This window comes from Homalodisca vitripennis, chromosome 1 (assembly GCF_021130785.1).
Source record: "Homalodisca vitripennis isolate AUS2020 chromosome 1, UT_GWSS_2.1, whole genome shotgun sequence".
Lineage (NCBI taxonomy): Eukaryota > Metazoa > Arthropoda > Insecta > Hemiptera > Cicadellidae > Homalodisca > Homalodisca vitripennis.
Genome location: NC_060207.1, coordinates 220,248,592 through 220,262,807, shown reverse-complemented (window position 1 = coordinate 220,262,807; position 14,216 = coordinate 220,248,592). Strand labels below are relative to the sequence as shown.

General features: G+C 33.7%; 1 protein-coding gene across 1 annotated transcript in view; it reads left to right on the top strand.

The window, feature by feature from the left end:
* The window catches only part of LOC124354902, a 66,891-nt gene extending 56,115 nt beyond the window's left edge, over nt 1-10,776 (top strand). Inside the window, exons 5-7 of the mRNA XM_046805703.1 lie at nt 2,983-3,131; nt 3,988-4,145; nt 5,139-10,776. Coding sequence (XP_046661659.1) covers nt 2,983-3,131; nt 3,988-4,145; nt 5,139-5,567 — 736 coding nt within the window. The 3' untranslated portion in view covers nt 5,568-10,776. The remainder of the gene's footprint in view (nt 1-2,982; nt 3,132-3,987; nt 4,146-5,138) is intronic.
* The last annotated feature ends 3,440 nt before the right edge of the window (nt 10,777-14,216 follow it).

Here is a 14,216-nt window from a genome sequence, read left to right as displayed (position 1 = left end):
TTGTAATTCGAAGCGCGGCGAAAACGATATTTTTCTGTTAAGGTAAAGATAGAAGGGAAGTAAATAATTATTCCAAGCTGTCATGTTTGTTACTGAACATTAACAACTGATGTCTTGCATGTTGAAACGTGTCGCGGAATATTGGTCAGAGGTTCATGCCTGTTCATGCCTGAGAGTAATAATTATTCCAAGCTGTCATGTTTTATTACTGAACATTTTACAACTGATGTCTTGCATGTTGAAAACGTGTCGCGGAATATTGGTCAGAGGTTCATGCCTGTTCATGCCTGAGAGTAATAATTATATTCTCTACTCGACTACACTTCCGCTCCACTGATAGAAGGGAGGAAATTGTGCGTGACCACCCATCGTTGGATCGTTTGTGACGACTATAACTATATTTAGCCTTTTCATCATAACTCGATATAACGAATGCTTACAATATTGACTAGGTAGGTTATACCATACCATGCGTAGCTTAACGAACTTTGCTGAGGTTGCAAGCAAATAAAAGTGAAAAATATTCGACAACGCTTAGCCAAATAATCAAATTTGATGTTTTGTATATAGATGTGAAGTTTCATGTAAAAATTTCAATTGTATTGATCAATTCGTTTTAAAGATATCGAGCGGACAGTCAGACTAAAATGAAGTTTTTTCTATTTCCCACAAGTGATGAGCTTCACTAACAACTGGTGAGATTTAACTAATAAACCTGTGTTATTAGTTTTGTTTTGTGAAAGTTATTATTTACCAGGAAAGTATGCTGCAAAGGTTAAAGAAGGGTACTTGGCACCTACTTTTACATACACCTTCTTCTAACATAACCCTGATACTTCTGGAAGTTTTCATTTTAAGTTAAATAGTTTTTTTTTAATTTTTAATTTTTTAATTCTACCAGGCTATTAAAAACATACTTAGCTGATTTTGGTGTCCGGTTTTAAATATTCAATAAACAACATCATCCTACAACTGGTACTGAAGTACCTATTGCCAATTAATGGGCGTAGCATTACAGTCAATACCACTAAGGGACATGGATTCATACCGTATTTCTTGCGGGATTTGGAGGTGAAAATTATCCAATTATTACCACCTAATTATTGTCAACTAATACAAAAAATTATGACATTTTAAATGAGCAAAAACGAATAATATATATTTCCTTCAATACACGACATATTGAAAGGTGCCATTCAGAAATTTGAGCTGCAACTTACACGATATTTTGTATTTATATTTGTAATTACTACTAAAATATTAATATGATTATTAGGAATCTGGTCACAAATTTTAGTGTGTAATTCCACCAAGCCATTGAACTAGTATATGACAAAGTAAGTAACTAGTTTGAAGAAAAGTGTTCTCGTACAGCTTGGGTTAGATTAGGAGGCAAATAACTCATACGGTGTGGTGAGATCCGCGGGGTTATTTCAGTTAGTTCTGAGGTTCCGACACTAGGGCTGCGCCACGTATCTTTGATTGTCACCGTTCAAATATTTGCTACCTGAGCTTCTCACTCCAAAGATTGCACTGCGAGCGCTCACTTTTGCCTTGTCTCAATTTATAACGTTGGATAAGTTATCACTTGTGCGTCTAGTGCCAATCAAAGATGACAGTCTTAGAAATAATAGGCTACAACATATTAAATATAGTGCATCCAATATGGATAAAATCAACGCAAAATTATTTCTTTTTACATAGAACACTGGGAAAATTAAGCAGTACAATTCACTTAGACAACTTTGCTATAGTTCTGTATTAGACAATCTTCAATAATTTATTTACTCCATTTATCAATTTATATTACAAATAAATAAATAAAAGAAACGCTTAAAGACGGAAAAGATAAATTATTACTGTAACTTCTGTAAACGATTTATAATTTTATCATGATTAGAAACGTTAAGCATAAGATGGTTAAAGGGAAGCTTCAATGACGCAATTAGCTTCGGGTATTTAATTACTAATTAGCAAAGCTCTTTTGGCGGTCCTCTTCAAATGACATCCAACAGCGACATTGGGCTCTTTGAAATGGTATTTTGAGCTTTCAATGAGAAATTGTTTAACAAATCTCTTCAGGTCCTCTTTAAGTTTCCTCATAACGTTTTACTCATAAAATTTTTTGTGATTTGTTTTCCAATAGGCACTTTTCTCCAACAAAATGTTATATTATGGTTTTATTTTAGTCCTGCACGACAATAGAGTGTAATCTTGGTAAAGCCTCAGAGCGCCACAACTCGGTGGCTGTGCCTGGGTTATTGCTAAGAGGATCTCTGTTATTAAATTGTCCACTTTAATAAAAAATAGTAATAAACTACCATTTTTTTACGTTTTATTACAAAATCAAACAGATACTAAAATTTTTTTCAGTATTAGTTCTCTTTCAGTTTTTACTGACTCATGAAATGTAAATTCGAAACTTATTACATTTTGTGTGATATAGTAATAACAGTTTTGTATTATAGTTATGGCTTCATAACAATTATTAAAGCATTTGCTGCTTTATAAGTGAAAATGGCAATGTAAAATGAGGGTGCTTGTTCATTGTTCTCGTAAAGTATTGTATATATATATATATTATATATATATATATATATATATATATATATATAGATATCTATATCTCTATATATATATTTAGAATGGTGTTGTTCAGCTCAGCCCAATTTCATCGTTCGCTTAGTTTGATGATGTCAGTCTGTTGGATTTGGTTGAGCGTTAGCGAACATTTTTTTACATGGGTCTTTCGGGTAAAAGTTATGGCTACGAAAGAATTAAACAATTTGTAAAAAGTACTAAACAGTAACCTAATAATTATTACCTGATTTTTGCTGTAAAATGAGCGTTGTCTTTTTGAAATAAAATATTTGAATTGTAAAACTTGAAATCAAATACTTTTAATATACCGGACTCTATGACTTTATTTTGCACAACTCATAAATGATTCACGGTGTTTGATTTTTTTTGTCACGAGAATAGCTTTGTCTTCAAGACAAGCCTCTGGTTTTACAGCCAGTGTATCTCTCGAGTGCCAATCACCACCTGCGCCTTCTTGGCCATAATAGATAAACCCGTCCAGTTCTTCCTATTCTGCGCTGTCTATGGACCCTGCGCACTCATATTGTTAGGTAATGTCGTTGAACATGCTCTGCAAGTTTGATTTGATCTATTGAACTTGATGGTCTATTGCAACTCCCTCTTGAAATTGCAAAAAGCCAAAGTTTCATCTCAATTTAGTCATTGAGTGGAGATGAATCTAAAATGCTAGAAATCAATTGTTGAAGATTGACTAAATTTCGACTTTAGCAGCATTTAGGTCCATGACCATTTGAATACTGGGAGAGAACAATGATAGATGAAAAAATTTATGCATCATATCAATGTTCTTTTCTCCGCTATTTTAGATATGTTTAGACCAAAACATACACCTGTAACAGTTAAAAGTGTTCTTCTCAATACATTGAGTTTAAACTTGATGGCTTATTTCAATTTCCACTCGGAATTACAAAAAGCCAAAGTTTTATCTTAATTTAGTAATTGAGTAGAGATAAATCTAAAAGGCTAGAAATGAATTATTAAAGATTACTAAATTTTGACTTGGTACCATTTAGGTCCAAGACCATTTGAATACTGGGAGAGAAAAATGATAGTTGAACAAATTTCTCTATCCTTTTCAATGTTCAATGTTCTTTTCTCCGCTGTTTCAGATGTGTTTGTACACAATGGAAACAGCGGAATTGTTTTTTATTTTGGGTTGTTTCTTCCCAATATAAAAAAATTCCTATTCATTTCATTATTATGCAGCAATAAAACTAGATTGTAGATGTCAAAAGACATTCTGTGTAAACTTATTTTCCGGAATTGAGATTTCATTTCCCAAGAGAAGATCATCACTAATATTCATATCATAATTGAGAGGAACTTTATCTCTTGGTAGCTCTAGTTGTTTCTACTTTGTACTACTATGTTTCACTGTTCTCCCAGGGTGCTACTGCTACATATATGTGGTGGCGAGGTACCATGCACGTGCCATCTACACAGTGGAACTGTCGCTACGACAACAAGACTACTCGCACACGCGCTACGGCCAGACGTTGGCCATCACAGTCGGGCTCTTCATCTGTCTTTGGATGCCCTTCCAGGTGGGAGATCGTCGGAAAGATAATGATAAATTTAAAATTGAAATTTAGTTAATAAAACTTTGAGTTTCGTATACTCTTCTACTGCACATTATGGGTTACAAGACAGTCATGCGTTTTAATGGTATTTTTAATTATAATCTTTGGAGGAGCTTTTCATAGTATTGTTCCAATTTATAAGAGCACGTCTAGTGCTGCAATATCTGATAAATATAACAGAAATTTCCAAACTTATGAATGATCTCTAGCAAAACGAAAACACTCTCAAAAGTTAATGCTTGAAAAAGCTATACGGTAACCGTCTCATAGTTGTGAGGTATAGAGTGCCCTGACTGCCTTTTTCAAATCATCTATTGCTTGTTGATGATTTTCTTCACAACATATGTTCGGAAAGATAATGATAAATGAAAATTCAAATTTAGTTAATAAAACTTTAAGTTTCGTATACTCTTCTACTGCACATTATGGGTTACAAGACAGCCATGCGTTTAATGGTATTTTTAATGATAATCTTTGGAGGAGCTTTTCATAGTATTGCTCCAGTTTATAAGAGCACGTCTAGTCGTATAACTGAAATTTCCAAACGTATGAATGGTCTCTAGCAAAACGAAACCACTCTCAAAAGTGAATGCTTGACAAAGCTAGACGGTAACCGTCTCTTAGTTGTGAGGTATACAGTGCCCTGACTGCCTTTTTCAAATCATCTATTGCTTGTTGATGATTTTCTTCACAGCATATGTTCTTAGTGCAATACAAAATAGCAATTTTGTTGTTGTAATACTACGTGTTTGATTCATTTAATGGCATAAATAATGGTATAAACCGTAATGTTTATGGCAGGTTTATTAGGTACGGTAATTGGTATATGAACTGTTGAAGTTGATTTGAATGTTCCTATTTCCGACAGATCTTGATGCTGGTTGACATCTTGATGCTTGGTATGGTAATGGGTATATGAATTGTTGAAGTCGATTTCAATGTTCCGATTTTCGACAGATCTTGATGCTGGTCGACATCGTGAACGGCTCGTCGACGCTATCGGGATGGACCGCCATCTTCCTGGCGCTGCCGATCTTCGCGAGCAGCGCCGTCAACCCCTGGGTGTACGGCTACCGCAACAGTGAGGTAAGGAGCGCCGTGCAGCGGGTGCTGGAGGAACTACTGGGCTGTATTGGGTTCGAGTCGCCGCAGTACGTCTGTCCAGAGCTGCTCGGAGTCAATGTACACGGGGATCACGCCGAGTTGAACAGTTTCGCCTCCCACGTGCGACTCTGCGCTGTTTCCCCCATGCGGTGTACATCCCTGCTCCTTCCACCCGGCGGCCGCACTGAAGTCACAGAACTCACCAACAGGGATGCTGAGATCGCTGAGGACATCCCGGCCGACCTCACGGTCATCCTGCAGGAACTAAATGATAAAGAATAAGAACAACAGATTTCGTCAAGCTCTCATTTTCTCATTGTCTCATTTACTTATACAGTAATACAATCCGGTGAACTAGCGTGCTATATAATTGTTAAATAAAGATTAGTTTAGTAGAAATTGTCCAAACAGTTGAAACTTTCTACGGTTGAGTAAATTCTGAGAACGAGCAATTTAAGTGTGTTGCTTACAATAAACTCTCAGATAATCTAAAATAAGTAATCGCTGCCATCTTGGTAGCTCTTTTTGGAAAATGTATTGTTCAGATGTGTTCAATATAATTTATAGTAGTTTTACAGCATGTCCCACAAATTAGCCTCTGTTTGATGTTTTAGATGAGTAGATTTTGTTGAATAACAAGAAACATTCTTAAAGAAATGAATGGCTATCTTTATATAGTGCCGTTTCCCTTTAAAACATTGTTTAAGTATAACCGCCCGACTTATACATTATTTACCTTGAATTGATTACTCCAGATTTCTCCAATATCTGTTTAAAATACGTTATCATATTTAGTGAAATTGTAATTGGTTACAGTGGTTATCGAAGTCTCGAGGATCTCATATAAAAATATTGCACCACTAAAAAAATCCGAAACATATTTGATTTCGTGGTATTGCACCTCGATTTTTTGTTACGAAGCTTTATAAAATCGCAATCAATTTCAACTGATAAATTAATAAAAAACACTTAATCAGTCGGTTTAAGTTAATAAATATTATTATTATTAAGTACATTTATTAATAATAATAATAAGCCTTCACTATAATAAGTATACATTCACTGTGTTAAAAAATAGTACTAGAAACAAAATTACTGCAGCAAATAACTAACATTGTGGGATATGTTAGCATTATTATATGTTTACATCGTGTTCACATTACGTTTTTTACGGTTTTCATTTTGACATTTAACAACACCAAATTATGGTATGATCTTGACTATTCTTTTAAGATAGATTCAGGAATTTACAGGGTAGAGCTTATAAACGATAATGCAATTTTCTTGTACATAAATGCTTGTATAACTTTTTATCTTAGATTATTTATTTTTCGTTATTACAGTGATAGTATTGAATATTTTTCTACATCGATATTAATAAGAGGTTATAATGACTTAAAGTATTAGTTATGTTGTAAATATTTACTGAATAAGTTAACTGCAGTTATTAAATGATGCATTTTATTGACATTACCCAATTTCTTTGAAATGGTCATCATTTTTGTTACAAATTTTGAAAGAAAATTACAGATAATCGGTAGTATTGTTTTAGTCATTGTTTTAATCATCGCATTTTGTATGCGACAAGGATTAAAACGATGAGATTAAAAATTGAACAAAAATTACATACGAGTGTTCTCATACAGAACTTCAATACTAAGGTATTGTGTATATAATAACTTCATGCTCTGTCTAATTGATCTCGTCACATACCATTTACTCTCCTACGTTTGTATTTTTGATTGTGAAATAAATTTGGATCCAGATTATAAAGTCATAATTTGAGTTTATTGTTATCAAAATCCAAAATTTCAGGCTATTTGTATAGCATCTCCCAACTTTATGCCATCCTCCAAAGAGGTTCTTTACACAACCATGACAAACCAAGACAGTATTTTACATCATTCTTAGTGCTTATGTAGTTATTTTCTTCCCTTTCTAGGTAAGAAGGCTAGTTAAGGAGTGTTGCAGGTAAAATTCTTAAATTTTAACCTCGCCTTTTTCTTAGAAGTTTAATTTGCTCCATCCTTTAAGCTGCATGGAAGTAAGAGATTGGCCATACACCGAACTGGTGTTGGTTTCCAGTCTGATTTTGGACATCCTTAACAAATCAATTGCTTTACGAAAACTTTCTCTTGATGCACAACGTATCTAAATTTTGCTCAAATTTTTGAATTTAACAGGTGTAGTTGATAAATATCCTTATTTACTTTAATTTAACTTCTAAACTTCCTTCATTCTAATTTTATCTCACGAAGTGCGTTTGTGTGCAGGAAAGCAATAAACTTCAAACGTATAGATGTTCCATGGAACATTTAATTTGGCAAGCGCAGTTGGAACTATGGGGTAAGCCATTTTGGCCATCGACCACACGATTGTTCGTATTGTCGTCGGCTAGCAAAAGCGACACCTATCTCTTGGAATTTTGTTACTAACAATTCTTCATACAATATTAAAGCGACTGCACCTTGTGATATCTTTGTGGCCTCAACTATTTTGCACACTTTGATTCCTCGATCATTCAAAATCATCTCCCGGATTTTTCAATCATTTCGATAGTAGACACTTCCACTGGCCTTCCCAATCGTTGTTCATCATTTGTCGATAAACGACCACGTTTGAACTCGTGTATCCAATTATGTTGCAAACACAGGAGCAGATGTGCCAGGAACTGCATTTTATTCAAATTTAATTTCTTTCGGCGATAAGCCTTTCAAATAAAAATGTTTTGTCTCGTCCATTATTATAAACAAACAAATGATGTTCACTTCAATCGTCAACAGCAACAAAACTACGTGATAGATCGAGCCGAAATTTTGACAGCTGTCTAGTCAATAATGCTGCTTACAAACAAATTATTTTCAATCCTACAAGCAACATAACTAGGTTTTATAAAGACTTATTGAACTACAACTCGTATTGTTATAATATATTTCAAAGTAACATGCAATAGTTGGAACTAAAACGAATCATTAACTCATTAGTTAGAGGCTATTTCCTCAACTATCCGTGCCAGTAAAGATGCCGTGAGCTGGATGTTGCCGGTAAACATTGTGTAACTGATGGTGGTTACACGCCAGCAAGACTGTCAAAACGTAAGATCGTCCTTTTGATGATAGTCTTTGATGAAAACTTTTTGTACGACAAACTTGAATAAGGGGAAACGAAATCTGTAATAATCCAATGATGTTATTGCAACTTTCTTTTTCACTTGCTAATCGCTAACATTGGTTTGCAGCGTAGAGAGAAAAAAAAATTATAGATTGATGTGGTTACATTTAAACAGTTGTCTTATTTTCAGTAATAACAATTGTAATATGAATTTAAATTTTATGTGCAGAAGAAGATTTTTATGTTTTTCTCACTTTTGGCTTTATGTTCTGGTTGTAAACATAAAATCAGTCAATTGTATCATTTGTGTGATAATATAACATAGCTGGAGCTACCTATTACATATGAATACATAACTTTTAAACTCTTTCAATTGAAATTCAATCGAACTCTGCTCCTGATACGTTTCAATTTTCCTTAGTTTTTTTATGGCTGTGTATTACTTATCTAAGGTGATCGATTATAGTAATTATTGATAATGTTACAACTTGGCGAGTTTTTTATATCGTAACAAATTAATTATGTCAACCCAACTTTTGTAATGATTCGTTTATCGTTTAAGTAATAAATAATTAGTTGAAATAACAGTGTATTTCAGCTATTAAATAACGGTTCAAAATAGATTTAGTTTGTGACATACCTTCATAATATATTTTTTTAGAAATGTTTTTTATTTTGAAATACAGTCAGTACAAACCTTATACCTCCCCATGTAAATTTTGTAAATAGTTTTTATACACGCTTTTATAGAAGATAACTAAAAGTGCATATGTGCTATTTTTAGACTATTGCTTTGAATTTGAATTTAAATTCAGTATTGTATAATAAAGTAAAATCCAACTCTTTTTCACCTTTCGTCGTAACTAATATATGGATATTTTTGAAATAAATATTGTACATTCTTTCAAAATGTCCGATTTCAATCTTGGAAATTTGAAAGTGTATATGCTTTATATACAATTTTTCATGTTGTAGAATATATTAAAAATATCTGAAGATTAAACAGGTAGGTCTTAAGGAACTTGGTGTGTCTTTCTAAATTGTTTAATTTAAGCCTTGTATCTTGTATTACGAATGCACCAAGAAACCAAGCATTTAATGTAACATTCTTTGCAAAGAATGTAAATTTTCGATTTTTAATCCCAAAAAAATTTGTATTGTGTATTAATTGTATTAATTTGACTTTAGACTGCTAAATAAACTTGCTTACCAACAACTATAACAGTTGCTATACATTTTTGAGTCTTGCAGGACAAAAATAGTTATGAATCTGAAGAATTCCGTTGTATTGTTTTGCGCAAAACAAAAGAAATGTTACTAAATTAAACACAGTCATAATGAAAAGTAAAATCTTTATTAAAACGAGAGTATAAACTGATTAATTATAAATTATATCTTGAAAGGTTTGTGACTTTTATGGAAAGAATATAACTGTTGTATTGTTTGGTTGTGATGTTGTACCGTTCTGTCGCTCTTATAAGTTACATGGCCTAACAATAGAATTTGTACATAGATTAGACACTATAGTTTTTTAGTGCGCTTAGATTTCGAACTATTAACACTGTAAGAAATAGACCTAACTCTAGCTCTTAGGCTTACGAGGCTGATCTCATCATTATCATTTGTTTTCCACTTCACACAGTGTTGAAGCATGTGTCTATATATTAAACTGACATGGATACTCGCTACAGAGTCAGAGATTCTCAAGATTGCAATTTTGTTAGCAATGTTTCTACGTGGTGTGAATTTGAAAATATACATGATTTAACTATAGTAGGGGCCACGAAAAAGTGCCGTTGACACAAATCGTCAACTGCCGCCTGACACGACGCGCTGCAATTTACACAGACCGTTATCACAGGGTTGAACTGTACAAACCCCAACTAACTACTTAATTAGCTCAGTCCTTATTGGCTGCTCCAAGGTCACGCGCCAATAGGCTCCTCCCTCAACTGCACTCTTTCTGTGGTCTCTACTGTAGTTTACTTTCTATGGTTGTGTTAGGACAAAGGTTACCAACTCATTGTTAGTTTTATGATATGTTTATTACTTGTATTCTAGGTACAATCGGTAAAATATACTTTGATTGGGAGAGCCGATGGTCTATCGGTCTAAGACGTCAGACTTTCAATCTTCAGCACGACGTCCACTGCGACCGGCCCAGCACCGCTCACTGCGACCGGCTCGATCTACCCCATCCCGACCTGTCCGGCCTATCCGGCCTCAGTCGGCTCTTGGGGCGACTGTGCCTGTGCACGAGCTCCTCCCGTTTGTTTTCAATGGGGTGATCGTGACAGGCGGAGAGAAAGAGTGGGGGCAGAGCCGAGCAGTACCGATAAATCCCCGAACATTCCTGACAAACCCTGTACATGCGGCTGATAGCGACCTCAGTTCGGAACGGTTCTGATTTCTATTATCTTACGAATTAATGAGTCGTTTTATATCCGAAATTAATGAGTCGTTTTATATCCGAATTAATGAGTCGTTTTATATCCGAACATAGGCCTATCTGCAAAACATAGAAATTATATCGAATTAATTATATTAATATTGAACTTTCTTTATAACTCCAAAGATACTTTACAAAATGTGGAGATGGTGCACAACGAATAAAATGTCATAATCTAGAATAGAATAGAAAAATTATTTATTTTCTTGAAAAATATGTACAATAGTAAAATTATATAAACATCATTTATACCTTAAGCACAAACACAAACATTGCTCCTTAGTTGTAGACACAATTGACATGAGAATAAAAATAAAACAATGTTACTTTTTATTAAAGAAATATGAACATGTCTTTTTTTATTTTAATACAGCTAGGGTACATCAATAAACAAAATTCAAGAAAACAAAATAGGACCTCAAAAGGCAAGGAACTGCCTGTGTAGAGGCTCCAACTTTCTTAGAAAAACAAAAGAAAAACAACACTCAAGCAAATGAAATTAACAAATAAATTCAAATACGATAAATCTACCCATTTAAACTAAGCTTTAATAAAACAAATTTGAATAAAAAAACACATTATATAATATTTTTCAAGGTCTAAAAGCTAATTCAGTATACATAAATGCCATAAAATTTAAATTATAACCATATCCAGTTATCTTTTTGTGATATTGGAATATATTCAAATTAATAGGACAAATAGGTTGCAGTATTGGTTTGACTCATATCTCCTTTCTGTGGCATGTCCTTTGATATCTTATCGTATTTTCTTTTGAGAACTTTAGTATTTGAAACACTTTGTTAAGTATTCATATTTTAATAACCTCAAATTATTACGATCAAGTTTTAAACTTCTAGCAATAGCAATATATTTCTCTGTCTGTTTGTTGGATATATAGAGAATGAGAAATAAGCTATAGACTTGAAATTGTGCATGCAACTTCGACCAAGCCTGATAAGTGTCATTTTGTGTCGTCTGGCGTACGCGATTATAATGCTGATCTGATTCTATAGTACATGGAAATTATCGAATAATTTCTAACTAATGGTAAATGTAACCTACAAATTATATTTATTTGATTAAGGCAGTTGGAAAAATGCAATGAACCAAATATAATGTTACGAAAACAATTTTATTGGTTTACATTTTAATACGAAAGATGCAATTAAAAAACTCAACATAATTGTTGATTTTGTGTTTGGAGACCTGAAGATAAATTCTTTAACTACTATGCTAAGTAGGGCTCTTTTTAATCCTCTGGATGTTTAATCCACCCTCGAATGTTTTATAGCTACGCCACTGAATGTAACGAAGTTACTTTGTTACATTAGACTTCCTTACGTCTTTTTTGGTATTTCGATACTCCGTTGTATTGGTTTATTTGTATGTAGACAAGAGTAATTGCCTGCCATTAATTACGTTGTAAAAATCACGGTTCAATGAAATAAATTTAATTGCGCTGCATCCTGCAGCATCCAGCTTTGAAAATGTAATATATATATTACATTTATACATATACATACATATAACATATTACACCACCAGGCTCTATTAAATTCAGAGGAGTTGCAGAGCGAGAACGCGCGGACTGCTTATTCCACTATTCTAATAAGCGGGCTATCTCTAGTTGGCAGGAGGGGCCCCTCCATCCCCACTTTTTCTCTCCGCCTGTCACGATCACCCCATTGAAAACAAACGGGAGGAGCTCGTGTGCCTGTGCCGCGTGGGTTCTTTCGGACAAGGCTGGGCTGCTTGCAGTAGAGGGGAGGGGATTTCCATTGTATTGCATGAATTTCGATAGTGTAAAAAAGGCTGGTCAGGCTGGACTGGACCGGGCCGGTCGCAGTGGAAGGGTGTCCATGTCCATTTGTTTACGTGAACATTGACATGCTACAAATGTGCAATGTACAAATGGCGCCGAGCTTTAGAGATACCGAGGGTTCGAATCCAGTCTTTGATCCGTTGCAATTTTTTATCTTATCAGTACTGCCAACCTTGTATTGTATCGACTCTCCCCCTTATTCTGTTTAATAAGATCCTCGCACAGGTTAGTGGCCCATGAGGACTGGCAGAATAAAAAATGACCCTTGTTCTTGACACTGAGGGAGCCGCATTGGTAATTATTTGACTTTTTCTTTCAGACAAAAGAATGTTCGTTATACTCTATTAAAGTAAAATAAATGAAACCATTAAAAATATTATTGATGCAGAAAATCAATTAAATTCATGTGTCTCATTAGAGTATATTATTAAGAAAAAGGAATTATAAGTCACCCACCACACATTTTACGTGCCAAGCTAACAAAATACAATACTATAAATTATATATTAATAAATTATTTACATTAACACTCTTTCTGTTAAAGCTTTATCTTACGAAACCTCAGTGTGTGATTTATATAAAATTATAGTTTTTATATTTCGTTATAGTTTGTGCCAAAGAGGATTTGAGAAACTTGGCTTATAGTTAGAAATATATTTTTCGTTATAGTGCGGATAAAACATATTGTTTTCATCATGCCTCAATGTAAAGTGTTTTGTGAATAAACTCATTGCTATTGTAATAAGTATAATTGTCTTTCATTTACATCTTTATTCATTTTATTTAGCGCTCATAATATGAAGATTTCAAAGAATTTGTTGAAATAATAAGGATAAGTTCCAAATCCAGTACATGAGGTTTTTATTGGAAGGGTAAATTTATGGAAAACTGAATTTTGCTCTTGAATAAAAATTGAATTTTAACCAGTCAATACCCTAAAAGTGATTGGTACAATATTGGTTCAATTCTGGATGTGGACATGACTTGAAAAACTTTCACACTGCATTTTACTATTTTTTATTCTTTTACTTATTTGTGGAAGCTATTGACAATGATAATTAAAAAAAACCAAAATATAAGTTTTATATAATAAAACCTTTCCAATATAAAATTGTTTCTTGTTTTATTTTAATATTTAATTTTTTTATTAAAATAAGTGATACTTATGTGACTATGAATTTTTTAATCATAAAGTATTACATGAGGTGCAGGCGTAAAGTATCAGTATTCCGTGCATGCGCACTAGTTTCTTTAGTTGACCAACTTTACATTGATTCCATCAAGGTTGATTACCTTCGTAGTTTCTGTTTACAGTGACCGATCGAAATGTTTAAAATATTGACAATACCATCCATGGTTAGTTTGGTTTGTTATTCGGTTTCTGAATGCACAGAATCGCAAGGCAGCTAAAACCCACCGTCAAATTGCGTAAATGTACGGTGTGAATAAAGAAAATTGTAAGAAAGTGCAATGCAGGACGGGGCAAATACTCATTGAATGATGACTTGCGCAGGAGAGTCAACGCCAAATTAGAGAGAACGGATTA